This window comes from Aspergillus bombycis, assembly GCF_001792695.1.
Source record: "Aspergillus bombycis strain NRRL26010 chromosome Unknown contig00003, whole genome shotgun sequence".
In the NCBI taxonomy this organism is placed as follows: domain Eukaryota; kingdom Fungi; phylum Ascomycota; class Eurotiomycetes; order Eurotiales; family Aspergillaceae; genus Aspergillus; species Aspergillus bombycis.
In genome coordinates, this window is record NW_019170005.1 from 318,799 (window position 1) to 344,088 (window position 25,290).

Sequence of the window (25,290 nt, forward strand, 5' to 3'; positions counted from 1 at the left end):
CATAAGAGTTCAAGCTTCTCCCATATCTTCATACCGTTGCGAACTAACAACGCTCTACTTTACTGTTGACGACTATTGTACTTTTTAAGCCTGCTCGATGTATGTAGGCTGCCCGAATTTCAGCTATCTGACCCATCGAGGCCAGCAGCTCTTGCCATTCCAAGATATTCCCACCGGTTGTTAAACGCATCCGAGCCATGCTTTTTCAAGACTTGTTCGATGGTTCGGGTCTCTTGAGCCTCGAAACACCTGTCGTCTTCAGCTGTCCACACTCCAGGCATATTGTCAGGAATGCCTTCTCCTGCAGTCAGATAGTCAAGGACCTTATCGGCAAGATGCGGGTCCATGCTAGTGCAGCGTAAAGCCTTGATTATTTGCTCCTCATTTTGTGCTCTCCCTGTTTGCAAGCGATGATCAATCCACGTATCGATGTCTTGCTCTGGCGGCTCTTCGGGCTCGGAGTCTGGACTTGACGGTAAGAAAGGCAGCTCTAAAAACAAGGGATCAAGGGCGTTTTCTGGATCATGGTCTGGGGACTTTGTTTTTTGGGGTTGTACAGGCTCCGATATGTTTGTGGTAGGGTCGTGAGTTATATGTGCCTCATTAGCAACTAAAGTTGCGGGTGTTGGAGTACTTTCAATATGTGGGGATTTGTTCTGTTGTGTGTGTATCATAGTGGGAATTAAGTCTTTGGGTATCTTGTCGATCGCTCTCCTCTTTTGACTCGCAAGGTGCATTCCATTTAATTCAAGATCAGAGTTGTGTTCCGGTGTATGTTTTCGTTTCTTATCGCCTAGCTCATGAATAACTCCATTATCATCCTGGGATTGCTCCCTCTGTGTGGCTTTCTGGCGACTGTCCTTCTCAGCGGAAGCAGGAAGATCTGGTTTCGGCATGCCCCCCGGACGCGAGCGCCCACGAAGCCTTTTTAGATACCGGTCACGATATGACTGATAGGTGTGACGGGGGTTCTGTACAGAATGAAACGTTAGACTCCAAAGATAGGATTCACATCAGTCTGGTATCAGAGGCAACTTACCTGCATAGCTAATTCCTCATATATTTTGTTGCCTCCTATGAAGGCGTTGGGGTCTTTCTCATACGGTACCATCTGGTCCCATAGCCACCGGTCATCTTCCAGAGTATATGGGATCAGATGTCTTCTGGTTGGAATATTTGTGGCCCCGACAGCGCGAGCTGGGGATGGCCCAGCTCTGTGACTCTCGAGATCCTCCAGCTTTCCATTACGAACAGATCGCTCAACGTACCGATACGAATACCTGCCAAATTGTCAGCAGGAGTAAACGGAATTCAATAAGATAAAAATTAGGATAGGAGAAACTCAAGAAAGATACAGTCAACTTACGTGTCCGGCGGAAGATTTTTTCTGGCATGATCAACTAACTTTACATCCGCATCCTTCTCATGGAGCCTTATGACACCACCATGTTGCTATATATACCTGTCAGATGAAAGACACCATACAATTGCAACCGAAGGTAATTACCTGAATAAGGTCTTTGAATCTACTTCGTTGGGGAATATTGTGTGATAACCAGAATTGTTTCCCTTGGAAAAGTGGTCTAGGAGGAGCCATAGAACTTGTATCCCCCATAGGGCCGTCCACTAACTTTCGTCCCAGGACTGCTATATTATGCCTGATACAGGAGTCCAATTGTCCCTCCCTCCTGATTAAAGGCACGGGCTTCCAAACGCGTTTGTGGTACGCGTGATCACGTGTAGATATGGCAGAGAAGGTTATATGCGCCAAAGGGACGGTAAGTGTGATATATTACTCTGTTAATTTGAAAGGGCGCCTGTTCGTAGCGTAGTTCTTCCAAAGCCTAAACCAGGTTCCTTGAAAGCCATGGAGGGGTGTGGCTGTCTCAGTATAGCAAGAACTATGGGTGGTGCACCGCGAAGACTTAAAGTATGTTTGTAATCTAGGCTCATAGTTTTGTACAAGGCAAATATTGCCACAGTTCTGGGGCGGTAGCTCAGTGGATAGAGTGGAAGATTGCAATGTACCATAATTAAGTGGTCGGTTAGAGTTGCAACCTATCTTTAGGTCGCCGGTTCGATCCCGCCCGTCCCTCATTTCTTTTGCTTTTTGAAATCTTCATTTATTAATTAGATAGATATAATATATATATATATATACACTTAGAGTACGGAGTAGGGAAATAATACATACTACGTTCAAAAAAATTATTATGTTTTCTGGCTCGTACTAGTTATATCAAATTAGTTTACTGAAAATAAAGCCAATTTAAAATCCCCCGAAAGTCTGTCACGTGTAGATAGTCGATAACTCGTGTATAGAGTCTGTCCAACCTTACCCTAGGCTTACTTTTTCTTTGACTGCTCCGTCCATATTGTTTCTTCAATATTTTCGCACTATCATGTCTGCCCCTAGTGCCGAGGCTTAGACTCATTCCCTTCGTGTAGGCCGGTTAACAGGCATATCGCGTCCAGCACACGACACACGACTTAGCGTACTGAAGAACCAACAATGGGGCTCTTGAGGACCATCGCTTTGGTTATTCTAGGCATTTCTGGCTTCACATTTGTCGCGCTTTTTGGGAGGTTGCCTGCATTCCGGTAAGGTGGGGAGGCCCAGTCTTAGTGCAATGACTGATGAATACTTTACACAGCAAAACCCCTATTGGCTTACTGCATAGGATTGTTTGCATACACATCCCAAGTGCAATTTCGTCACTTGATTCTCGCCTCTTAGACGGTCGACTTGTGTACTGCTGGAATACAACTGGTAGCTATATATTTCACGAGAATCATCCACTTGTGCTTGTAAGTTTCTTAAATAGTGGATCATCCCACACGCCTTACTAATGTCCCCAACAGATATTCTTTGCATCCCTCCTCATAGCAGGGCAATGCATGTTCATCCCAAGTGCATGGCCCAGGGTCTCCATGTACCATAGGCTCTGCATGCCCATTGCTGCCACGTTGCCATATTTCTTTCTGTATAAGAGCATTGTCACAAAGTCCTTCATCACACCCAAAAACCACGCGCAAGAAATGGAACGCTATCCTTATGATAAAGTCATCTTTCACCCGGGTCGCTACTGCATCACATGTGAGATGATTAAGCCGGCACGGAGTAAGCATTGCAACTTCTGTAGGGCATGCGTTTCTCGACACGACCACCATTGTGTATGGCTGATGAATTGCGTCGGATTGAATAATTATCGCTATTTTCTGGCCTTGATTTTGTCTCTCTCTATAATGCTGATCTACGGTTCATGCATTGGCTTCTCCCTTCTGTCTCAGTCATGGGAGAAGTTGATCCCGCTAGACTCACCGTTGCGGACAACAAGACAGAGTTGGACAATGTTCTTTAACGTATGGACTGTTGTGATTTCGACGGATCTCCGTATTGGGGGCGTTACATCATTGATGTTCATGACAGCACCGTTGGCGATGGCTTTTCTCGTTTACCACACTTACCTTATCTGGGCTGGCATGACCACAAATGAGAGTGCGAAGTGGTCCGATTGGAAAGAGGATGTCGCTGATGGTATGGTATTTAAATCTACCAAGACAGAGGCCTACGGAAACTCGCCTTTGCTCCGCGAATATCAGAACCCGCAAACATACTGGCCGGCAAGCAGTGACCAGGTGCTTGTACTTACGGAAGGTGAGCAACCGAGAATGGGCTTCGTGTTCTCACCCGATTCCAATGAGATTAGACAGCCCAATGCGAGGGAGGCACCTATTGATCATAAATGGACATTAGTGCGCAGTATGAGGGAGATCGACAATATCTATGATCTTGGGTTTTGGGATAATCTACGCCACTCCTTTGGATTACCTGCTCGGCGGAAGATGTCCTAAGATTCTACATACATAACACACTCGAATATATGGATACCTTTAATTACTTAGTAGCTGGACTAAATCCTTTGAGCATTACTAGTACTGCTATTCTAGTACCTCACCTATGGATCCTCCTTTACACCATAGGCAGTTGGCCAATCATATTGTGCGGCGTACTTGGACGAGTCGGCGGGACCGGAGCCGGAAAAATTCACTTTTCAATGCGGCGTTTCTGTCTTCCCCGCCCAATTTGTTATTCTAAGTCAACAACTTTGTCGCATAGTGTTTGTGAGCTTCCTCACAGATCCTGCCAAGATGGCTGACCGGACTGCTGCGGACATGAAGCCAAAATGTACCCCGGCCGAGCTCATGCTAAAGGTTATCCTGACGGGAACCTTAAGTCACTATGAGACTCGTGGGATGATTGACGATAAACGCCTCGAGCATATGTTATCTGCCGGGAAACAGATATTGTACAAGACACACCAGGAGAGCGATGTTAGGTAATTTTCCTTCCATTTTTCTCGTCATTTTGATCGCTTCACTATTTATATACTGACTTTGTTCTCATGACAGACATAATTTAGGCCTGTCACCAGACATTTGGCAGGGCTTTACGGATGTTTTGACAAAAGCGATACCCGTTCTAGAATCACAGTCATTTGCGTGGAAATGCCCCCCGACTGCGAATTACGACCATTCCTCGTCGAACTTGATAGCCTACAATTATTTTTCGCTTGTCAAGGATATCGAACGTCTAAATGATCTGTGCACGATCGCCCGTAACCTCCTCGCGACAACAAAGAAAGCACAGAATATGGCGGCTGAAAAAGGCTTTGATCAAAGGATCTTAGCATTGGTGGACACGTGTGTGAGAGTAACTGCCCGTGGGTTTGACGGTGAAACGAATGCAAGGAATGAAGAGCGCTGGCAGAAAGTAGTCAACCTCTACAAGCGCTTGTTGATCACATGTCTCCAGTTCCTGCACAACTTTATCATGCACAATGAACAGCGGAAAATGGTACTCTGGTTGGATCTTTTCGGATACCACTCCACTGGAGATTCGAATATCATTCAACCTCGAGAGCCGCTAGACCCGGCCAGTTGTCAGCCTGAGGGAGCGGCGCCCATCGTCAAGACTGGTGAGAGAATCGTGAATCCCCCTATCAGGGCTCTTTACGACCAAACGGCAGAAGACTTGCTCCTGGAGACTATCTCTAACTTTCCGAGAGAGCCAGCGACGATCAAAGAGGAAGCAGCAATGTTACTTCTCGCAAATATCAAAGACCACATGGAGAAGCTTCTTGGGCGCGACTTGACAGCTATTCAAGAAATGGGCAAGGATCCAGAGCAAGTCAAAGAAATCCGTGCTGCTCTTACGGCGATACTAGGTGCAAAGGTTGATGGATTCTCGGACCTCCAAGACAGAGCTAAAGATCTGCCACCAGCCCTTCCCGAAGACGAGCCGCCGCGCAAGAAGGCCATACTTACAATAGATCGAAGCACGACGGCCGGATTCCCGCGTATCTGCTGGGCTGATCTGCCTGACCTCAACGCCTATGGTGCCCTTGCTGCAGGGGATGCGACTATCATGGAGGAAGATACAAGCATGCCGCGGTCTGCTCAATCTGCTGCGGAAACGCTCCAAGAAGCGAAGGATGAGTTGATGGCCCGACTTCAAGAGTCATCTCAAATTGGGGGCGACGGCGATCAGGACTATGACACTGGCGATGCAGGAACAGTTGGCGACGACGATTCACGTAGTCTTGAGGCCGTGGCAGACGGAAGCATGGAGGAAGAAGAAGAGGAAGATGATGAGGACGATGATGATTATCGAGGACGCCCAGGTGATCAACAACGTGGTCTATTGACAGACATCCCTCTAGTCCTGGGCCCCGCGGAGATAGAGGCGCTTCCGATGATCATTCAGGCTGGTATTGTCGATAGCTTTGGGCTGAAGGGAGGAGAGAGAACTGGCTCAAGGAATATGCAGGCACTTAGATGCCATATCCTGCTCACTCAGGAGACAGGACGGAACCTTCTTCGGGAACTATTGATCTTCATCGCCGCATGGGATTTGCCCGACGATGAACTCTATTTCAAGATGATGGTGCAGATTATGGACGCAGTTTTAAGGAACGGCCTCATGTCTCATGCCTACTCTGACTTCGGCCAACCAAAGGACATCATCTCTCCGGCTCAGGCAGTCGTCGTCAAGATTCTCACACATATATTTAGGGCTAAATACTCTCCCGCTTCTGTCACAGGATCAACACAAGCCAACACAACGAAGAACCCAGCACCGCTCTCTAGGGTCGATATTCTCACAGTCCGCTACATATTCACCATCTTCCGCGGAAACATCATCCCAGAAACCTGCGCATTGATCTACCTTCAAGGCCAGATCCGTGCTGGACGGGCGCTCCCCGAGGACTTCCCGCTGAATCTGTGGGATATGGAACGGGTCTACGAAGGTGTCTACCAATTCCTGGAATTTTTCGCCGTCCTTACCGAAAATAACGACTGGAAGAACCTTCTAGTCAAGTGGGAGATTGTCTACGATTTGGTTACCTTGATCAAAGAACTTGAAGCAAGCATCCCTAAAGGGCAATTGAGCCAATTGTCCCTCGGGCCCCGTAGCCCTTCAAAGGAGTCCCAACCAAGCGTTCCTGGACCAGTTGCGGTTGAACGACCCTATGACCCCAGTGATCCAGACCCGGTGGATGGCGGTGCTCCTTCTAGAGCTGAGTCGCCCCCGATAACTGAAGACCCATCCGAATTTGAATGGAGGAACCTTAAGAAGCTTGTCGTACTCGTACTCTCGTCTCTTGTGTGGAAGTGCCCAGAGGTCCAAGACCAAATCCGTCGGCATGGCGGCGTCGAGACCATCCTGTCTTGCACCAACTTTGACGCGCACAACCCCTACATCAAAGAGCATGCGGTCATGTGCTTGAAGTTTTTGTTGGAGGGTAACCGCGAGAACCAGAAGCTTGTAGAAGAGCTGGAGGCGCGTGAAGTAGTAAAAGACGAGAACGGACTACTCGAGAGGAGCGGGTTCGAGGCCGTGATCGACAAGACTGGCAAGCTGGCAATCCGACCCAAGGACGGGAACGGAGAAAAGAGATAACCTGTAGACAGACAGTGACTTCAGTCCTTTCTTTCATACCTCGAGTATTAGCATAGACAGAAGTATCATGCAATGACAATGGCCTCATGAATCATCAAACATATCATGATAATATTCTCCCAATATCGCACAACCTCACCACCCCAAAACTCCACAGCCCACTAACATGATAAAACCACCACACCCGCATCTAGCCATACATACCATCCCACTCTTCCTCATCATCCTCAACCGGCTTCTTTCTCCTAGCTTCAGCTTTCTCCCTCTCCTGCTTCGCAAAATCCGTCCGATCCAGCGGACACGTCCCCCTCAACCTCAACCACGGCCGCACACACTCCAAATCAAAAAGATGCGTCGGATGACACGGCAATCGCACAACAAGCGGATACTGGTCCTCCAAAAACGCATTTCCGCAAATCGGACAACTCTGCGACGGCTTCAATGACGCCTTAGGCACACGGTCCAGAACTACACCCCCCAGCCAAACATCAGCACTAGCCCAACCCCAACTTCAAAAAAAGAGTAGAGAGAAGGATACATACCATCACAAAACTCCTCACTAACACCCTCGACCTCCCGCGGGGGCGTTTCGGCCGAGCTCAGCAAGCTCTGAATCATCTGCGTCAGGAGGTCATTGTCACCTTCGCCGGTGGGTACACTGTGCTCGCCATCGCGGCGCATCAGGTCGAAGGCTTCGGCGAGGGAGTAGAAGGCTGCGCTCACGTCGCGCGGGACGGGGACGGCATGTTCTCTTGTGCGGGCTTCGTCGGGGCTTATTTCGGAGAGGGCCGCGAAGAATGTGGAGAGGTCGGGCCGGCGGCGGTGGGTTGAGGGCGTGGCTGTGCCTGGGTCTGTTGTATTGTGTTCGACTGTTTTTCTTTTGTTAGGGTTGTCTTTTTGTTAGGTTAAGGGGAGGCGGGGTCGTACCTTCGTAGGTGGACATTTTCGTTGTGGGTATTGAACTTGGGTTAGAGGGGGAGGGTTTGAGCTGACGAGGGGCGCGGGGTCGGGCCCGGGTTCCCTGGTGGCTTGAGGTCTTCGTCTGGGAGATGGGTTTTGGTTTTGTGTAGGTAGTGTCGGAAGAAGGAGGAAGAGGGAGTGAATTGCAATGGGTCTGGAGTTGTTATAATGCTGGTTGTTCGGTGAGGTTATCCGGAGGCAGCAGCCGATAACGCGTTTTGGCGGTTCGGTGCGGAGGTCGAAATTCTATTCGGGTTACGGTCCATGGACACAATAGGCACCACATGACGTACTGGTAGCATATATGTATATCTATCTATCCATCTATCTATCTATCTTTTAGACCAATTCGGCATTTTTGGTTTTGTTGACCAGTAGGCAAGAAGCCGTTTAAACCGTACTCGAAATGATTCAGGGCCAACCGGTGGGGTTAAAAGGTGGACATTTATTTACTTCAAATCTGTCCTCTCACCTTGATGAACACCATAGCCTGAAAACTTCACACCGAATAGGGTTCCACCCGTAATGTATCCGACAAAATGGTCTTTAGGGGTAGGCAGAAGCCCAGATAAAACCATGGGAAAACACATTCAAACCACTTAGACATGATCAACTAATCAAACATGGTAGGCATATGTTTTTTTCTGGCGAACTGCTCATCTTCTGCGTAGTAACTATTGAAATCGACTGCGAGTATCTTTTGTCGTGGAGAGGATGCCAAACTTTGCACCTCCACGTCGATGAACGACCCCCATAAGCGGGACTACATCAACTGCAATTGGTTTGCTGTATTTGAACTGGCGTACTCAACACTGAGCCGGAAGGGGGTAGCGAGAAATCGGCCATTTCACCGATTGATCGACAAAAAGCAACGAATGGCGAATATTCGTAGTCACGGCCATATCCGTAGTGTTTTCCACCATAATAAGCTTCATACATAGATATTGGACTACCCGTAATTATAATTGCTCGTCGGTGAGCATTAGTAGAGGCAAAGGAATTATTAAGAGACGCCGGGGCAGGTGGAAGACTTTCTCTTGAACTGTTTAAAATTATACTCAGGATGGAACGTGTTAAGGTGGCAGGAACAAAACTCCTTCGGGGGAACACACTTCATGGATAACGAGAAGAGCGGCTATCCTCCGGGAAGGGTCCAGTATAGCCGGGCGCTATATTGTAAGGAGAGGAGTGGTTCCCGGTAAAGAGAGACACAGTTCCAACTGGAAACGCAGCGGTATTCAAGGACGACAACTCTATATGATACAACTTCATATAGCTGTTCCGGATGGAATATGAATGCGTCGCCAGTGGAGGGAACTATCCGGTTACCCACCCGGACCGTACTAAGTGGAGTAAACCATATGATATGCGGCAGTACAAGATCCAATCTGTAGATCCACAACCACGAAACACCTATATAGGCTTTACCGGGCGCTCGCTATAAGTAAATCTCCGGAAAGAAGAGGAAATATAGTTGAGTCTCCGAAACGAGTCATTTTGACGAGGTTGGCAGATAGACAAGTAGATAGGCAGCTAAATCAGCAGTTATTAAAAGTATTGATCTCTTAGGTAGGAGCCTAAAGAGGCTCGATCTCCGGAGTACTCTGTACCAGAATGAAATCAGACTACTACCTAAAAACGGCAGGATCATCAAAATAATACCACGTTGAATGCAGGTGCCTTCAAATTTCTACTTTTATAGGAAGGCGGTAGGGGCGGTGAGACTGTTCAGGTGGTTTAACTTGGTCTCTACCGACATTCTTTTCGGAGCGAAAAGAATGTCGATGGGCTGGTGGGTTTGTTCATTGGAACTAACATTCTGCCGGTTTTATCTTAATACTCTTGATATGACTCAATGGCACAGAAAGAGATACCTTTAAAGGTTATGATATACAATCAGATCACTGGCTACTGGCCCCGTTCGTCTTTCCAACATTCTTTTTACACTCCTCCAGTAAAGCAGGGTTCAGGTACGCGTGCGGTATTTTCGCTATTGGCTCGCATCACTACAATGTCCTACTTCTGGGGTCGGTCCATTGAACTCCTGTAGCGAAGCAAATTCTGCAATTGAACTTAAAAAGCCTGTTGAAGGCGGTTTGAGGAAAGAGGTGCAGTTTTTGGCTAACGTCAAAGGCACTTGCTGAGCGACCGCCGACCAGCTTTTATTCCGCTAAACAACCCCTTGAACATCTGATTATCGGGCACAGTGTTCGGCCTTAAGAGTGACTTAAATTAGCTAGCGTGCTTTAGAACTTGGCGAACTGTTGGAGTAATGCCGCGCATTTCTCATTCCGCATCAGCGTTGCATCTATCCACCTTGACTCAGATGGATACATCTGATAGGAGAAAAGAATCAATGGTGGCGGTACCATGGGTGGCCTAACGTAAGACGCTGAGATCGTAGAAACACCACGGTAGAAACTGAAGCAAGCAACCTTGGAAGTCTGTCTTTCGCATGCTGAGAGACTCGTCACTACTAGTCAGGGTCAATCCAACCCGTCGTTGAAGTTTGAATGGACGCGACGGATAACGGACTTGAAGAACCTCCGCAGTCCGCATGCTATCGCTGCCACTCACAGAAGCTTCGATGCGTCCAGCTTCGTGGGCAGAAACGATGCGTCCGCTGCGCTCGGGCTGGGACTGAGTGCGTGACAAGGCCGTCGAAGCGAAATCGACAAGGGAGGAAGTCAACACCGAGGAGGGAGGGAGTCTCGCCAGGTGTATTTTCGTCCTGCAACAGTCGTGCTGGTTCAAGAGGAACGCTTTCAGAGGGGTCTGGCCATGGGAAGGGAAACCTTGCTGGTGAGTGATATCTCTAGATGAATCGTCGAGCAATATTAATACAAGTACTCTATTTCAGCACACATACATGGCGGTCATGCAAGTGGGCTTATTTCCACGCCTTCGTTGGAAACCCTCAACTTCGACCATGATCTCACATTACCAACTATCAACAGTACGATGCCTTCGCCCCAGCATATGTGCTACAACCGTGGGGTGGGGCCGACAGGGATGAACTTACTCGAGACTCAAAATGGTATATTTGATCTGGCATCAGTACCTATGGAGCTGGCCAGTGAATGGACCAGTGAGCAAGTTTCGCCACAGGACAATATCGAGGATATGAGTAATACCGAGGAAGACCTAGAGAATGAATGGATTGAAACGTTGTTCAATCTCAATGCGAAACTGGGCAGAAACCAGAGAACTATCTTGAAGTTTAATCCGGCATGCGAGAAGGGCTTCATGGAGTATAAAGCGTCAAAATCGAACACAAATCTCGAATCAACCGCTGGGTGGAGACATCCAAAATTGCAACCTGCATGTCCGTTTGAAGAGACGTTTGGTCTCTCTATGCAACTCCTCCTTCTCATTGGAAATGCCTCACAGCGAAGGGTGGAGCTGGATGCGTCTGGCAATATCAATAGTTTTACAGGATTTGAGACCTCCCTTGTCAATGGGGCATATAATTCGGTAACGTCTGAGTCTCCCACATATTTGGGAGATAAAGCCAACCTTTTGCTTCTGCTGTCATGCTACACAAGGCTTCTAGGCTCTCTGTGCTCAATGCTCGAGTGTTTCAACCGCATCATCGCCACATCTAACAAAGAGTCTTCGGACCACGCAATTCGATACATTCACTCGTTTCTCCCACGTATCCAGATGGGCGAGGTGTCATTATGTGCCAGCCCGCGCTTCGATCTAGCGTTGGTGTTGAACTCAGCCGAAAGCACGTTGATTGAACTCAATAAATGCATAAGAATGAAGTTCCTAGTCAACACACTGAAAAGACCTCCAGCAGATATGCCGGCCATGCCCATGGACTGCCTTTTGGAACAGACTGAGAATACCCCATTGTTAGAGCAAGGCGATTCGACTGAATTGACGCAGTCATGGCAAACAACCATCCGTGATATGAACTCCACGGCCTTAGAGAAGATCAATATGCTGAAAAAGGCACTATGAATAGAAAATTCTGACTTGAGATATATTAGAATGATAAATCTTAATCTCTGTCATTGCCACTTACTGGACATCTGAAGAAAGCGTGTGTGAAGTAAGATGTAGCTTTGAATAATCTACCAAGTAGAATATCAGAACACACGCAGAGACTATTTTATTGTATTTGCAAGATTTCATCTTTGTAGCCCTTCCCAGATGCTGTCAAGTCTTTCGTTAGTAATTACCACAAGGAAACATGACTAGTTGTTCAAACATTGTACATGCATCGACTTATCAACCTCATCACCAAACTATGAGGCTAAATATTTACATGCGAGCTTCATACTTCTCAACTAGCTTCTTCTGGGCTAATAGACCCAAAGCCCTCACGCTATCTGCCCGAACAATCTCCAACACGGTAATTTCAACACCAATGTTGCGGCGGATCCAGTTCCGCAGCTCAATGCTGATAAGAGAGTCAATGCCCACACTAGCAAGAGGCGCATCGAGATCAACCTCTTCAGTTTCAGCCCGCATAAGGAAACCAAACAGGGTTTTACCAATCTCCCCAGCAAGCATTTCGGCTGACTCTGGAGCCTTTAGCATAGTCATATTAGATCCAATCTCCCGAAGGAACTGGGTTAGCGCCTGGCCCGACCCAGTTGAGGAGGCCACTGGACCAGATTGGACTTCGAGGTTCCGATAAACCAGCATGCGGGGGTCTTTCCTCCAGATTGTCCGATTACTCGGGGCTTCTATGGGCAAGGTTGACCGCATTCCGATACCGATCTGTGATCGGGTTACGTAAATATTCGACGCTTGATCAGCGACTGAGTGCGTTGGCGATGATCTGTGGAGCATGAGCTCAATTGACTCGAGCAATTCGGGCTCTCGCATGAGATACTGCGCAGTTGAACGCAGTGAGTCTAGGATCTCAGGATTTTGGCTGACGTATCCAATGTCTTGAATAACACCAATGTTGACAGTGGAGGCTGGAAGTCCCAGGGAATGCCGGTAGCTCACAAAGGCATCCAGAAATGTGTTACCGGCATTGTAGTTGGCCTGTCCCCATTGGCCGCTCATTGCGCCAGCTGAGCTGAAGAGTAAGAAGAAGTCTAATATTTCCTCGGGCTGTTCACTGAGGAGTGCATTGTGAAGATTCCAGGTTCCTTGAACCTTGGGCTGAACAGCAGCCTGCCACTCATCCCATTTCATCTCCAAGAGGGAGTTGTCCTGGAAAATTCCTTGTTAGTGTGTCATTAAAAGAAGCAAGGTGTTAAAATCACTAACCCGAAGCACCATGGAAGATTGCAGAACACCCCCAACAGGCTTGCCGGAAGCCCGGATTGCCCGAACCACGTCCTCGTGCTTAGAAACATCACCAGAGACCATGTAACTCTTACAACCAAGCACCGCTAGTTCCTGAACAAATGGATCATCAACGGGAATACTACCAGCTGATCTTGACAAGAACACAAGATGGCGTGCTCCATGCTCCACCAGCCAAGTCGCAATTGAGCGGCCCAAGCCACCGAGTCCACCAACAAACAAGTAGGCTCTATCATGGCGCAATGATAATTCCTGCCGAGATGGCTCGGCTGGAAGATCTGTACTAATTTCTGGCATGGTAATGACGATCTTGCCTATATGCTGCCCGCGCTGCATGTGACGAATTGCGTCAACAATCGAGACAGCCTCAAACGTCGTGGTCGGCGTGATAGGGTGGATGAAACCAGCACTACAGTAGTCCATTGCACGAGTCATGATGCTATGCGGAAAGGGTTAGTCTGTTAGTTTTGCGCAGCAACAGCTGTAGCATACCTTTCAATTCTCTCTGGTCTCTTTTCGGAGAACAGAAGAAGATCAAACCCGACAAAGCTCCTGTTCGGCTCAAAGGGTTGCATATCAAGCAATCCTTGACCAACAAAATCGCTACGACCAATCTCGACAAATGTGCCAAATTGCGCTGTACATTTCCAGGAAGCGTGCAAAAGCTCACCCGAAAGGGAGTTCAACACCACATCAACTCCGACACCATTGGTTTCTTCCATCAGACGTGGAAGGAACTCTTTAGTGCGAGAATTAAAGATGCGATTGCGCGGAATATTAAACGAGCTCATGAGAGCCTGAGCTTTCTTTTCACTTCCGACGGTAGCATAAATCTGCAAGAACTGAGGTTAGCCAAAGTGGAAAACACACTGATTTCGGAGGAGTTTTCTGAATCTCACCTCTGCACCAACCATTCGCGCAATATAAAGAGCTGCCATGCCGACACCTCCGCTTGCAGAATGAATGAGAACCGATTTCCCTTTCCGCAAGCCACCAACATCGAGGAGACAATGGATTGCAGTACAGTAGACTGCCGACATCGTAGCGCCCTCTTCATAGCTAAGGAAGTCCGGCATCTTAACACAGAGACGCTGATCAAGCTTCTGGATGGTAGTGAGAGATCCGCTTGAGCTCATAATAACTCGATCACCAGGCGAAAGTTTGTCCACTGCGGATCCAACTTCCAGAACAAGACCACTTCCTTCATATCCAAGACCTCGGCCGATGGATGACTTCTCGGTGATTACTCCGGTACTGATGAGAACATCCTGTTTGTCAAGGGTTAGCAAGACTTCCACTGCACAGTTATGTTGCTCTTGTTACATACCTTAAAGTTCATACCGACAGCTTTGACTTGAACCAGAACATCATCTGGGTCCAGCCCATGAGAGACTGGCATATCCTGCCAACATAAGGTATCGACAAGACCAGCCTTAGTCTGCACCAACTTTTTGACAGAAGGCTTTTCTTCAGCTGCCTTATTCTTCAGCTCCTCGTCAACCTTGATGTAGTGATATCTGCTGATCAAGGGGCTCTGCCCAACAACAGCCCACTCTGTAGTTGTATTGATATTCTGCTCAGAGAGGCGACGCTGGAACTCTCCCAAAACCTTTGGCATGAGAGCTAGAGTGTCTTTCTCAAAGCTTTCCAGCTCTAGAGTTGCAAAATCTAGATTCATCTCCGTGCGGATGACGCGAGCAACCCCGTTCACCATCGCATACCTTGGGTCTTTGCAGCCTACCTGACAAGCCCCAGTAACCCACAAGATTCCGCTTTCAGTTTCCTGCAAGTGAGAAAGTAGAGTCTTCAGATTTTCGAATTCAGGTTGCTCCAAGTGGTGGAAGAATGGCCCGCCAAGGTCCAAAATGGAGACAATGTCCTGTCCAGTGGGTGGCAGTGTAGTTGTATCTTCAATTACAAGGAGATCAACTTCAAATCCCGCTGAATAAAGAATCTGATTGGTGGTAGAAATTGCAGAAGAAGGGCTTTTGACAGAGTGCAATAGCGTGATGTGCTTTGGTCGTTCCTTCTCTTGGACCCGTCGAGAAATGATGTTGTTGTTGAGATACCCGTCGTGGCTTACCAGTTCAACGCCGAAGAAACCAGTCTTGTTGAGTAGAGACTCCCATCTATCAATAGAGATGTAGGGCTCCGGATAACGATCATCCTGTTCTCCCAACCACCAGCCAGGAAGAACACCCATCACGTAGTTGATCCATTTCGTATCTATGCGAGAGTTAGGTATTTGTGATGGGCACCATCTATTAGGGCAGAGAGGTAACGTACTTGGTGACAGCTCTTGAAGAAAAAGTCGACCTTGAGGGTGAAGTAACTTGCGCACATTCGCAAGAGACTCTTGAAGAACGGGTGTCGCATGCAGAACCTGAAACATGTGTTAGTAAAGTATCATGGAGTTGAAAAATTATTTAGCTTACATTGCATGCAATGACCAAATCAAATGACTCGGCTTCAAAGCCCTGGGCGAGGGGATCCTCCGAGATATCCAGCGTTGCGAATTTCATTTCGGGGTAGCTCTCGAATCGCTTCTTCGCTGCCGGGAAGAACCCTGCACTGATATCCGTGTATGTGTAGGAGTGATACATCCTCTCTCCATAAAGAGATTGCAAAGCGGGAAGGACCGTGGCAGTTGTACCTCCTGTACCAGCACCTATCTCCAACACTCTCAGGTTTGGTTTCCGGTGTGCAAGGAGCTCAAGGAAGACTTTGTATTCGGAGTTTTGCATGAAGTCATAGAGTGAATGAAGTACTTCGTCTTCCAAAAGCAATCCAAGTTCTTCGACTTCACCGGTAAAGATACCCTGGCATTCTTTCCAGATTCGATAAATAGCTTTTGCAGCTGCGCAAGCTTCTGTCCGAAGGAGAATAGGATATAAACCTTCGATGATTTCCAAGCGCCTGGACTCTGAAGACTGAGAAATTTCATCGCTTCGCTGTAATCCAGGGTATTTGCCAAGTCGGATTTGGCCTGCTGTCGATGCAATCCATTTTTGATAATGGCATAGATGTGGTCTGCTTGGCTCAACACCCTGGAGACGGGTAACGGTGTCGATAATACAGGCCGAAGCAAATCTATCCAAGCTGTGGTGCACCTCACGTCGGTCTTTGGCGGGACGAATAAGCCTATGTGCATCCGTAATAAGGTTAATATCTTCACGCCATTCTAGCTCGACTGCGGCATGTGGATTCTGCCCGGAGGCATAGGCCGCATCACCAATTGCAGACATCTGCAAGCCTTTGATATCGATGGTGACTTGGCCATTTGCAACTGCTATGATGTTACCCGAGAGAGCTGCTGTGGGTTGCTCATCGGCATGAGCCTCAATCACCATCTCCGACTGAAGTGGAGGACAAACGTAGATTTCTTCCATGTAAGTCGGAATTCCAAGATGTTGGAATCTTCTCGTGAGACCATTAAAGGTAGCAGGGACGATGGCTTGAAGGAGACAATCGAGAGACACTGGGTGAACTGCATACTGAGATTCACCTTCACGGTTATCATTCACCACAGTGGCAATAGTTTTGCGCTCAATAGGATGGGCAGTCATCTCAGTCAGACCCATGAACCGAGACCCATATTCAAGACCCATTTCCTTCATCTTTCTGTACCAGCCACGTCGCGACAACTGGCGAGGTAGGGGCTCCAACGAAGGTATGCGGTGCTCTCGATCCGAGCCCGCAGAGACCTGGCCGAAAATGTGCTTAACCCAGACTCCCTTATTGTAAGAATGCACCGTGAAATTGTACCACTTCGATTCCACAGTGTTGGTGAATGGGATCCTTTGTAGCTGGGTGATGACTTCCACGTCTTGGCCCTGATGCATGACCAGTGCAGCCTTGATGTGCACTCGACGAGCAGTAAAAGCACTGTCCCTAGTCAGTTGTCGAATAGCCTCTCCGGCCATACAGATATATCCAACACCTGGGAAGACAATGTCACTGGCCACTTCGTGCTCCTTGATCCAAGGAACCACGTCCAGACGGAGGATATTACGCCAGCTTGGGTTTTGATCCGTGCTTTCAAGAACACGCGAACCAAGCAGATCATGATGTGGAAACTCTCGAAGTCGCCATTCCTTGGCCAGGCGACTCTCAGACCAGAGTGGCTCCTCATAATGCCAGGGGTAAAGAGGTAAATCTGGTAGGAAACAACCTCGTTCCGAAATGGCACTCAAATCCACTGGCATATTTTGCAGCCACATCTCACCAACGGCATTTAGCAAATCCTTATGGGAGTCACTGCCCCGGGTCAGCGTGTTGAAATATTCATCGGTTGATTTGTGCATTTGCAAAATTTGTCGAATAGGCCCAGCCAGGGCTGAATGAGGTCCAACTTCTAAGAAGACTTTGGGTCCAATTAGAGACTGCATCAGTTCTGAAATGGCAGTCAAAAAGCGGACTGGAGACACAAGGTTTCTAGCCCAGTACACAGGGCCGAGGTCTTGACTTTGGGTCACTTGTCTGCCAGTCACACTGGAGAAGAATTGGGCTGAGGGATTCATAGCTTTAACTCCCTGGGTGCTAAGAAGATCCACATATTGAGGTGCAACGGTTTCCATATGATCTGCAAAGATTCAGTGAGTAAATTATTTCCCCGCGTTCTAATTGTATCACTTACGAGAATGGTAGGCTCGGTCAACCTGAAGTGCACGAACAAATGATTCTGGATTGGCCTCCTTAATAGCCTTCAAAGCCTCATCCAGAGGGGCCTTGTCACCAGTCAGAGTTATACTGTTGGGGCTGTTTTCACATCCCACCAAAACTCCTGGTCGCAAATACGGTGCAACTTCTTCGGCCCCCAAGCCAACAGCAGCCATGCCCCCGGGGCGCTCTACCGGATTCAAGCTACACATCACTCGGCCACGATAGAAGGCAATTTGAATAGCATCCGCTGCGCTAATAGCGTGAGAGGCATACGCAGCACTAATCTCACCACTAGAATGACCCACTACCGCATCTGGATGAACTCCATAATGGTTTAAGAGGTCAACTAGAGCAATTTGAATGGCGGTACAGCAAGGCTGTGAGAACTCTGCCTTCGAAAGCTGGCAAATCTTCTTGGGCTTTCGGATCTCGTCTATGTAAAAGGTTAGCCGCAATGCCTGTTCATATAAAAGAAGTGGCTTGTTAGATTATGATGGAGAAGAGGGCTGACTTACCTATCAACTTCCACTGTGGGGGATCACTGAGTGCCTGAAGCACCTTATCCAACTTTTCAATGCTGTGCCGGAATTGAGGCACTTGGTCAATGAGCGATTTGCCCATCTGAGGCCACTGAGCGCCCTGTCCAGTAAAAGTAAAAACCAACATCGGAGGCGCTCTTCCACTAATACGATGAGTCCTGGATTGCACCCAATCATCCTCACCATTGGTGACACAAAAGCTGCGATGAGAAAGATCATCCCGTTTGTGAGCAAGAGAGTACGCCATATCCTGGAGCGACTCCGGATGCGAGAGAAAGTACGCTTGATGGTCAGTAATCATCCGCTTCAGCGATTGTTGGTGCTTGGCGGAAAACATCAACAAGTGTGGTGTGAGGTCCGCCATTAGATTCTCGGCTTCCTCGCAGGCCGCGATCTTCTTTTGTGTCGACTCAATCCCGAATGAGGCAGCGGAGCCTAGTAGCACCTGACCTTTGAGTCAATCTGGCTGTTCTATCGCAACTCATCAGTTTACCTTGTATACTCACATGGGCATTCGATCCTCCGATACCGAATGAGTTAACCCCGACCAGCTCTGCCCGATCTTTCGGCCAAGGGAGAGGCTCGGTCGGCACCTTCAGCTTACATCGTTCAAATGGAACTGAGATTTTCAATTAGTCTTTAGTATTGAGATACCACGTTGGAGAATCAAGCGCACTCTTAGGGTTAGGGGTCGTGAAGTTTAGATTAGGAGGAATGGTTTGTCGTTCAAGAGCCAAAGTCATTTTGATAATGCTTGACAGACCCGATGCACCTTCACTGTGACCCAAATTGGTTTTGACCTGGTAAGTATTAGCATGTTGCAAACCCATAGAGCTCTGTGCATTACTAACTGATCCAATATAGATCCCATGTTTGCCGAATACGTTGGCCACGGCGGCTGTTTCGATGGGATCACCAACCTGAAGGCGCGTTAATAGCTTCACATAAAGAGATTTGGCCAGAAACTGGTGATATTAGTGATACTTACTGCTGTTCCAGTACCATGACACTCAATCATTGCAGTTCGGGAGAAATCTGTGATACCGGCCAGCTCATGACCACGACGAATGAGTGCTTCGTGGGCAGTAGTATTTGGAGCTGTGAGTGTTGACGCTTTGCCACCTGCATTAATGCAAGTAGATCTGATTACCGAGCAAATAGGGTCTCCACCACTAATAGCGTCGCTCAGCTTCTTAATGTACACGGCTGAAACGGCCTCACCACGAGCGTAACCATCAGCATTGGCATCAAAGGTCTTGCAAAATCCGCTAGGAGAAATGACACCTTGCTCCTGCATGGTGATTGAAGTTCGTGGGGAATAAATGATATTTGCGCATGCCACAATGGCAGACTCGCAATCCCCAGCCGCAATAGCGTGGCAAGCATCGTATATTCCTGTGAGGGAAGATGAGCATGCCGTACGGATAGTCACACTAGGACACTCGATGGGTTAATGACTTCCTTCGGTATCAAAGTACTTCCCGAGAGAAGGGCATACATACCTGGGACCCGTCAAACCAAACTCGTAGTGAATGCGGTTCGCGGACATGTAATCACCGTATCCAGTAAGACGGTACATGTGATAATGTTGAGGATCCCTTCCATCTAGTTCGAGCCAGTCTCCCTCGAAGGTACCGAGATAGACACCGATTTTGCGCCCACGAAGCTCTTGGGGCCGCTGGCCAGCATTTTGGAGACACTCATACGTGACCTCCAGAGAAAGTCGCTGTTGAGGATCCATCGCCTCAATTTCTTGCTTTGTCATTGACCAGAAAGAAGCATCCGCGTTCCGTAGGTCTACATCATCTAAGAAGTAGCCGTACTCACTTGCGACATGTCCGATCTTCCCTGGCCCGTACCAGTTCTCAACATTGTATCGGTCTTTGGGCACGCGACATCTGCCGCTGCGTTTATTGTACAGAAGGTCCCAGAAGCCTTCAGCATCATGAATACCACCGGGTAGACGCATGGCCATTCCACAAATAGCCATGGGCTCCACCAAGGGCTCCTTGTCGCCCTCTGGGATTGGGATGGAGGGTTGCTGAGAACATCTCGAACTTGTTTCGCTGGGGGTTGGCACGATATTTGAATGCGAGGAAGAGGTTTCATTGTCGCTCACCTCTCGTGCGTGCATCGTTGGTAGGCAATGATCCGTAAACCAAAACACGCAATATAGGTATTATCAATATAGGTATGGTGGAACGGGCCGAAAAGAGTTCTAGGCTGATTTCATATCAAGGCTAGAGGAGAAAAAGGTCCGAGTCCAACAAATCATATTATATATACTTATACTCCGTATACTACGATCGGAATATTGGAATTGGCCCCCATTTCTTAGGTCTCAGGTCTCAAGGCGTCATGAATCATGATCTTGGAGACCGATGTTCGGTGATCCGAACGGTACTCGGACGGCCGAGTCTCCAGATGTCAGCAAACGCAAAACGCTCAGCTTATCACACTATATACTTCTAAAGTATCATTGAAGTCTTCCTTCGAATGAATCCGAAAACTGAGCTTCATGTTTTAGCATCTTATATTCTAGATTTAGCCCACGTCTCACCATGACGACCATCTCTCAACCACCCGGTCTATACATCACTGGGCTGGGACACCAGTATCCTCCTTATCTTCTGGGACCTGGAGAACTTGATAAGTTTGCCGCACGCTTTTATGATGTAGAGCGCCCTGGGTAAATATTAGCCCTCTGATATTTTTCAAGATGTAGGCTCTAACAAAACGCATGCAGAATCAAAAAGCTCCTGCAAATCAACCGCTCCTCCGGCATCGAAACACGCGCCGCTATCCGATCATACGAAAACGGATTCGCAGCTCAGTCCATTGCGCCATCAATCAGTGATATCGATCAGTTCTATCGAAACGTCGGAGTCGATCTTACCAGCCAAGCTTGTAAGAAGGCACTGCGCGAGTCTCATATTCGTCCTCAACAAGTTACCCATACGATCGGAGTGACTTGTACTAATCAAGGTAACCCAGGATATGATCTTCTAGTGAACCGCAAACTCGGTCTTTCCCCCAATGTTGATCGTATGCTATTGCATGGCGTTGGATGTGCGGGTGGGCTGGCTATCATGAGAGCTGCAGCACAAATAGCCTGTGGTGCTAGTATGCGACGAAAGCCTGTTCGCATTCTCGCCTTTGCATGCGAGTTATGTACCCTGAATGTCCGACACGATCTCGAGGCCGCCGAGAAATCTGCAGATTCGGATAACATTAGCATCGCGGGGGCCTTATTCTCGGATGCTGCAGCCGCCTTCGTTCTTTGTAATGAGTATGCGATGGTAGCAGAAGAAGAAGAAATTACACCCCTATTTCAATTATTAGAATGGGGAAACGGCCTGGTCCCTGATACTTTGGAGCATATGGCATTCTTTGCCGATGTTGACGGTCTGTCGATGCCTCCTCTCCATCAACGTGGACATTTGAAACAATACTAATTTTTTGGATTTGTAGGCTACCGAACCGTGTTGACTCGTGATGTTCCGCAATACACCAAGAACGCGATCGGTCCAATGTTCAACCAGCTGCTTCCTTCATACCAAAATCAGCTTGGATCCGGTCATGAAGTGGAGGGAGAGCCAAAGGGAGAGCCCCTTGGTGTTAGCGACTTTGACTGGGCACTTCACCCCGGCGGAGAAGCTATTATCGAGGGCGCAAAGCAGGTCCTGGAACTGACAGAGGATCAGCTGAAGGCTAGTCGAGAAATCTATCGTACTCGTGGGAATTCATCTAGTCCGACAGTTCTGATTGTCCTTGATCGACTTCGGTCGTTGAGCAAAAAGGAGCATATTGTTGCTACCTCTTTTGGTCCTGGACTTACGATTGAGATGGCAATGTTGAGGAGGTGCGATGCGGATGACAGCTGAGTCAATTAGAATTTATGGTCATATTGACATAGATTGGATTAGTTCTGTTTGTCTAGTCTTTGCGCATGATGTTTGCTATGTGAAAAAGCTCCATGCAAAGAACATGTTTCGTATTTTATATCTCAGAATGACTTGCAAATGTTGTAGTAAAGTCCCAATCACTAGAGCGAAAGGGTTCAATGTAAATTGAATCCTTCCAAGGCGATATCAATCAAAAGCGCACAGCATACTCCGTGTAAAGCCAGGTGCATCAAAGGCGACGAAAATACAGCTTTGACAAGACCTTTTTCAACATTTTGCTGCTCATATCTGCTCGAGATACGTCTAATAGTAGACTGAAACGGTAATTTAAAATGAACACCAAGCCTACTGATGGCTCTGATTGCAGGTGCGACATGATAGATTGCAAGGGCACCCGCAATGCGTTGTTTCAGTATCTTCGGATGAGAATCATGAGGATCGGTCTTGGCTCGACGTTCTATATCAACCATAACACTGATCAAGATGAGGCTAGTCACTGCTAGCAGCACGGCATACTGTCTGATGACTGGCGAAGCGTAAGGCTGAGGCTTTGACAGGGTGTTTGAAGGGGAATAGAGGAATCCGAAGATGGCAGGGATCTCGATAAGAATGTGCAAGTAGAACCCCAACATTTCCAGAATAAATCGTTTTATGGAATCTGTAATGGATGGATTTGAGATTCATATTCTGATCCCCGACCACACTGAAGAGTTCGTTCCAAATTCATCTTAGATTTTGGGACATTCGGATTACCGATCGTACATTCGGTAGTCGGTCGGTCGGTCAAACGGGCTTGGGGTTTACCTTCAAGACGGGGGCCTAAAAGCATGGTCCACGTCAAGGGCACTTTTCAAAATTGAGATGTGAGAGTCAAACTTGTGCTCCAATAAAATATTTTGCTACGGAGTAACCCCCTGGTGTAACCTCTAGCCTGTATTCTGAGGTTGACTTCGATGTTGCAAGATTACTAGAGACCTCATAGGCTGCTGCTCAGATGAGAAGCAGAACAGCAAATTATACTACAAAGGATGCGCTAAGTCTAGAATTACTTGCTTTTTTTAAAAAAAAAAAGAAAAATAAAAAGAAAAAAAAAAGAGTTGGATTGATGCTAGTGAAATAATAGAATATTTCCAAGTGTTTGGTAGTAAAGTATAGCCGTGTAACTCAATGCAAAGAGCGTAACTGTGCCCTGCATTCTCATTCGATGAATCGCCCAAAAAGTTGCGATGGAATCATTTTGTTAGACTCACCCATACACCTTGGCCAACAGAGCAAGTGAGGGTCAAATGCTCCCTCCATGGTGCATCATTGTCATGGCCTCCTATGTTTGAATACTCCTGCAGCAGGCGAACTAAAACATAGCTCGTCTCAACCAACGCAAATTGCTGACCTGGAATTGGAACCAATATTAGCTCCCAGGCTATGGCAATATTGGGTATTGAATGACAACTTTGGTTGACGGCCAATTTAGCAAACCACATACCTGGACAAATCCGTGGTCCCGCGTTGAACGGCAAATATTCAAAAGTAGGCCTCTTAGTTTCCCAACGCTCGGGGCGGAATATGTGTGCATCAGCACCCCACAAATCCTCCCTTCGATGCATAGAGTAAACTTGATATACTACAAGTTGACCTTTGGGAATGAAGGTGGGCGCCATACCGTCCGAGCCACCACCGCGAGGGAGTACTGTATCGTTTTTGGCCACACGTGCGTTGAGTGGTACCGGAGGATACATGCGCAGGGTTTCTTTAACGAAGCTATTGAGAAAGCTGAGATCTTTCAACTCCTCGAAAGTGGGATGACGACCGTTTAAGATCCCCTCAATCTCCTGGCGAAGCTGGGCTTGATACTCGGGTCTTCGGGCAAGTTCAAAAACTGCGGCGCTCATGAGGCACGCAGATGTATCACGAGCAGCAACCACTAAAATCAGTCAGCCCCCAGTATTATATGTGTGAGAGTGTCGGAACTTACAGATGTTCAAAATTTGGTCGCGAATCAGCTTAGGCTCCACCCCTTCTCGGGCAAGAGCATTCAAAAAGGTGTATCTCTCCTCCTCAGTATCCTCTGATTTCTCAGGCTTCTCCGATCTTTGGACGTGCCATTCTTTGGCACGGTCAACTGCCTTCGCCACAATTGCATCAACATAGTTGTGCACAAACTTACAAGCATTGGTGTACTGCGGATCGTAGTAGAACCGGGCAAATCGACCTAATCGAATACGCTGTGCGATCCCATCTATTCCACGATCAAATGCCCAGGAGAACTTTCGGGCTATATCAGTAGCACTGGGAAGAAGCACATCACTCGATTCACTGAATAGAACATCGGTACCAGTATCCAAAGTCTGGATACAAAGACGGAGAAATCAGCAGGTCAGAATGGTGATTAGATTTAGAGAGGCTCACAAATCGAAACACCCATTCCTGAATATCCACTTTGGTACCATCAGTTGGCATGGCCTGAAACAAACGCTGAACATGTTTCTCGAAGAGGCCCAAGTCAGCGACCTGCTTCCGGGTGAAATTCGGTCTGACCAACGCACGACCGTGTTCCCAAGTTTGACCATCTGCGTTGAACACGCCAATTCCCAGTAACTCAGCAGAGTTATCCCGACGCCGTTGGCCAATCTCAAAATCTTTGAACTTCGTCACTAAAACTGCTTGGACGTTTTTGGGCTCATTGGTGAAAACCACATAGTCGCCCATCAGATTCACGCCAAAGGTGGATCCCACTTCTTGGAACCATTGCTGGAACTGTTCAAGATATCGGCTATTATGAGCTGCTTTCCCAAGACGGAAAAAATGGTCTAGCCCCAGAATAGGATCTTTTGAAGGTGCTGTACGCAGACTTTGGCATCCATGGCTTTTATGGAATCGCCGATACCGTAGATACCAAGATATGGACTGCCAAATGATTCGGGTGAGGCCGAGTACTACGGCACATAAGAACACCGTAGTCAAACTGTTATAAGTCATGTTTATTTTATAA

At 47.7% G+C, this 25,290-nt stretch overlaps 6 protein-coding genes across 6 annotated transcripts; 2 read left to right on the top strand and 4 right to left on the bottom strand.

Annotated features, from left to right (window-relative positions):
• Nucleotides 1–119: 119 nt before the first annotated feature.
• Nucleotides 120–1,597, bottom strand: ABOM_000921 (putative transcription factor Rap1; the record flags this gene model as incomplete). Its single annotated transcript, XM_022528051.1, has 4 exons — nucleotides 120–971; nucleotides 1,040–1,280; nucleotides 1,367–1,452; nucleotides 1,508–1,597. 4 exons carry the CDS (start codon nucleotides 1,595–1,597, stop codon nucleotides 120–122), a joined length of 1,269 nt encoding a protein of 422 aa, XP_022394268.1.
• A 908-nt stretch (nucleotides 1,598–2,505) lies between these two features.
• ABOM_000922 (Ataxin-10 homo-association domain-containing protein) lies at nucleotides 2,506–6,964 on the top strand (the record flags this gene model as incomplete). The annotated part of the gene is made up of 5 exons (XM_022528052.1): nucleotides 2,506–2,606; nucleotides 2,943–3,097; nucleotides 3,431–3,763; nucleotides 3,989–4,340; nucleotides 4,414–6,964. Coding segments are annotated over 5 exons (3,492 nt in total), but the record flags the coding sequence as incomplete, so codon positions are not given.
• Nucleotides 6,965–7,154: 190 nt separating this feature from the next.
• On the bottom strand, nucleotides 7,155–7,907 carry ABOM_000923 (uncharacterized protein; the record flags this gene model as incomplete). The annotated part of the gene is made up of 3 exons (XM_022528053.1): nucleotides 7,155–7,432; nucleotides 7,507–7,833; nucleotides 7,892–7,907. The coding sequence occupies 3 exons, from the start codon at nucleotides 7,905–7,907 to the stop codon at nucleotides 7,155–7,157; spliced, it is 621 nt and encodes a 206-aa protein (XP_022394107.1).
• Nucleotides 7,908–12,193: 4,286 nt separating this feature from the next.
• On the bottom strand, nucleotides 12,194–20,530 carry ABOM_000924 (type I polyketide synthase; the record flags this gene model as incomplete). Its single annotated transcript, XM_022528054.1, has 14 exons — nucleotides 12,194–13,099; nucleotides 13,157–13,634; nucleotides 13,688–14,028; nucleotides 14,095–14,463; nucleotides 14,523–15,421; nucleotides 15,482–15,578; nucleotides 15,631–17,777; nucleotides 17,832–18,290; nucleotides 18,373–18,841; nucleotides 18,903–19,015; nucleotides 19,073–19,196; nucleotides 19,248–19,316; nucleotides 19,385–19,829; nucleotides 19,899–20,530. The coding sequence occupies 14 exons, from the start codon at nucleotides 20,528–20,530 to the stop codon at nucleotides 12,194–12,196; spliced, it is 7,548 nt and encodes a 2,515-aa protein (XP_022394264.1).
• Nucleotides 20,531–20,957: 427 nt separating this feature from the next.
• ABOM_000925 (uncharacterized protein) lies at nucleotides 20,958–22,280 on the top strand (the record flags this gene model as incomplete). The annotated part of the gene is made up of 3 exons (XM_022528055.1): nucleotides 20,958–21,085; nucleotides 21,143–21,801; nucleotides 21,868–22,280. 3 exons carry the CDS (start codon nucleotides 20,958–20,960, stop codon nucleotides 22,278–22,280), a joined length of 1,200 nt encoding a protein of 399 aa, XP_022394106.1.
• A 1,253-nt stretch (nucleotides 22,281–23,533) lies between these two features.
• On the bottom strand, nucleotides 23,534–25,277 carry ABOM_000926 (cytochrome P450; the record flags this gene model as incomplete). Its single annotated transcript, XM_022528056.1, has 4 exons — nucleotides 23,534–23,691; nucleotides 23,785–24,222; nucleotides 24,274–24,646; nucleotides 24,708–25,277. 4 exons carry the CDS (start codon nucleotides 25,275–25,277, stop codon nucleotides 23,534–23,536), a joined length of 1,539 nt encoding a protein of 512 aa, XP_022394265.1.
• Nucleotides 25,278–25,290: the final 13 nt, after the last annotated feature.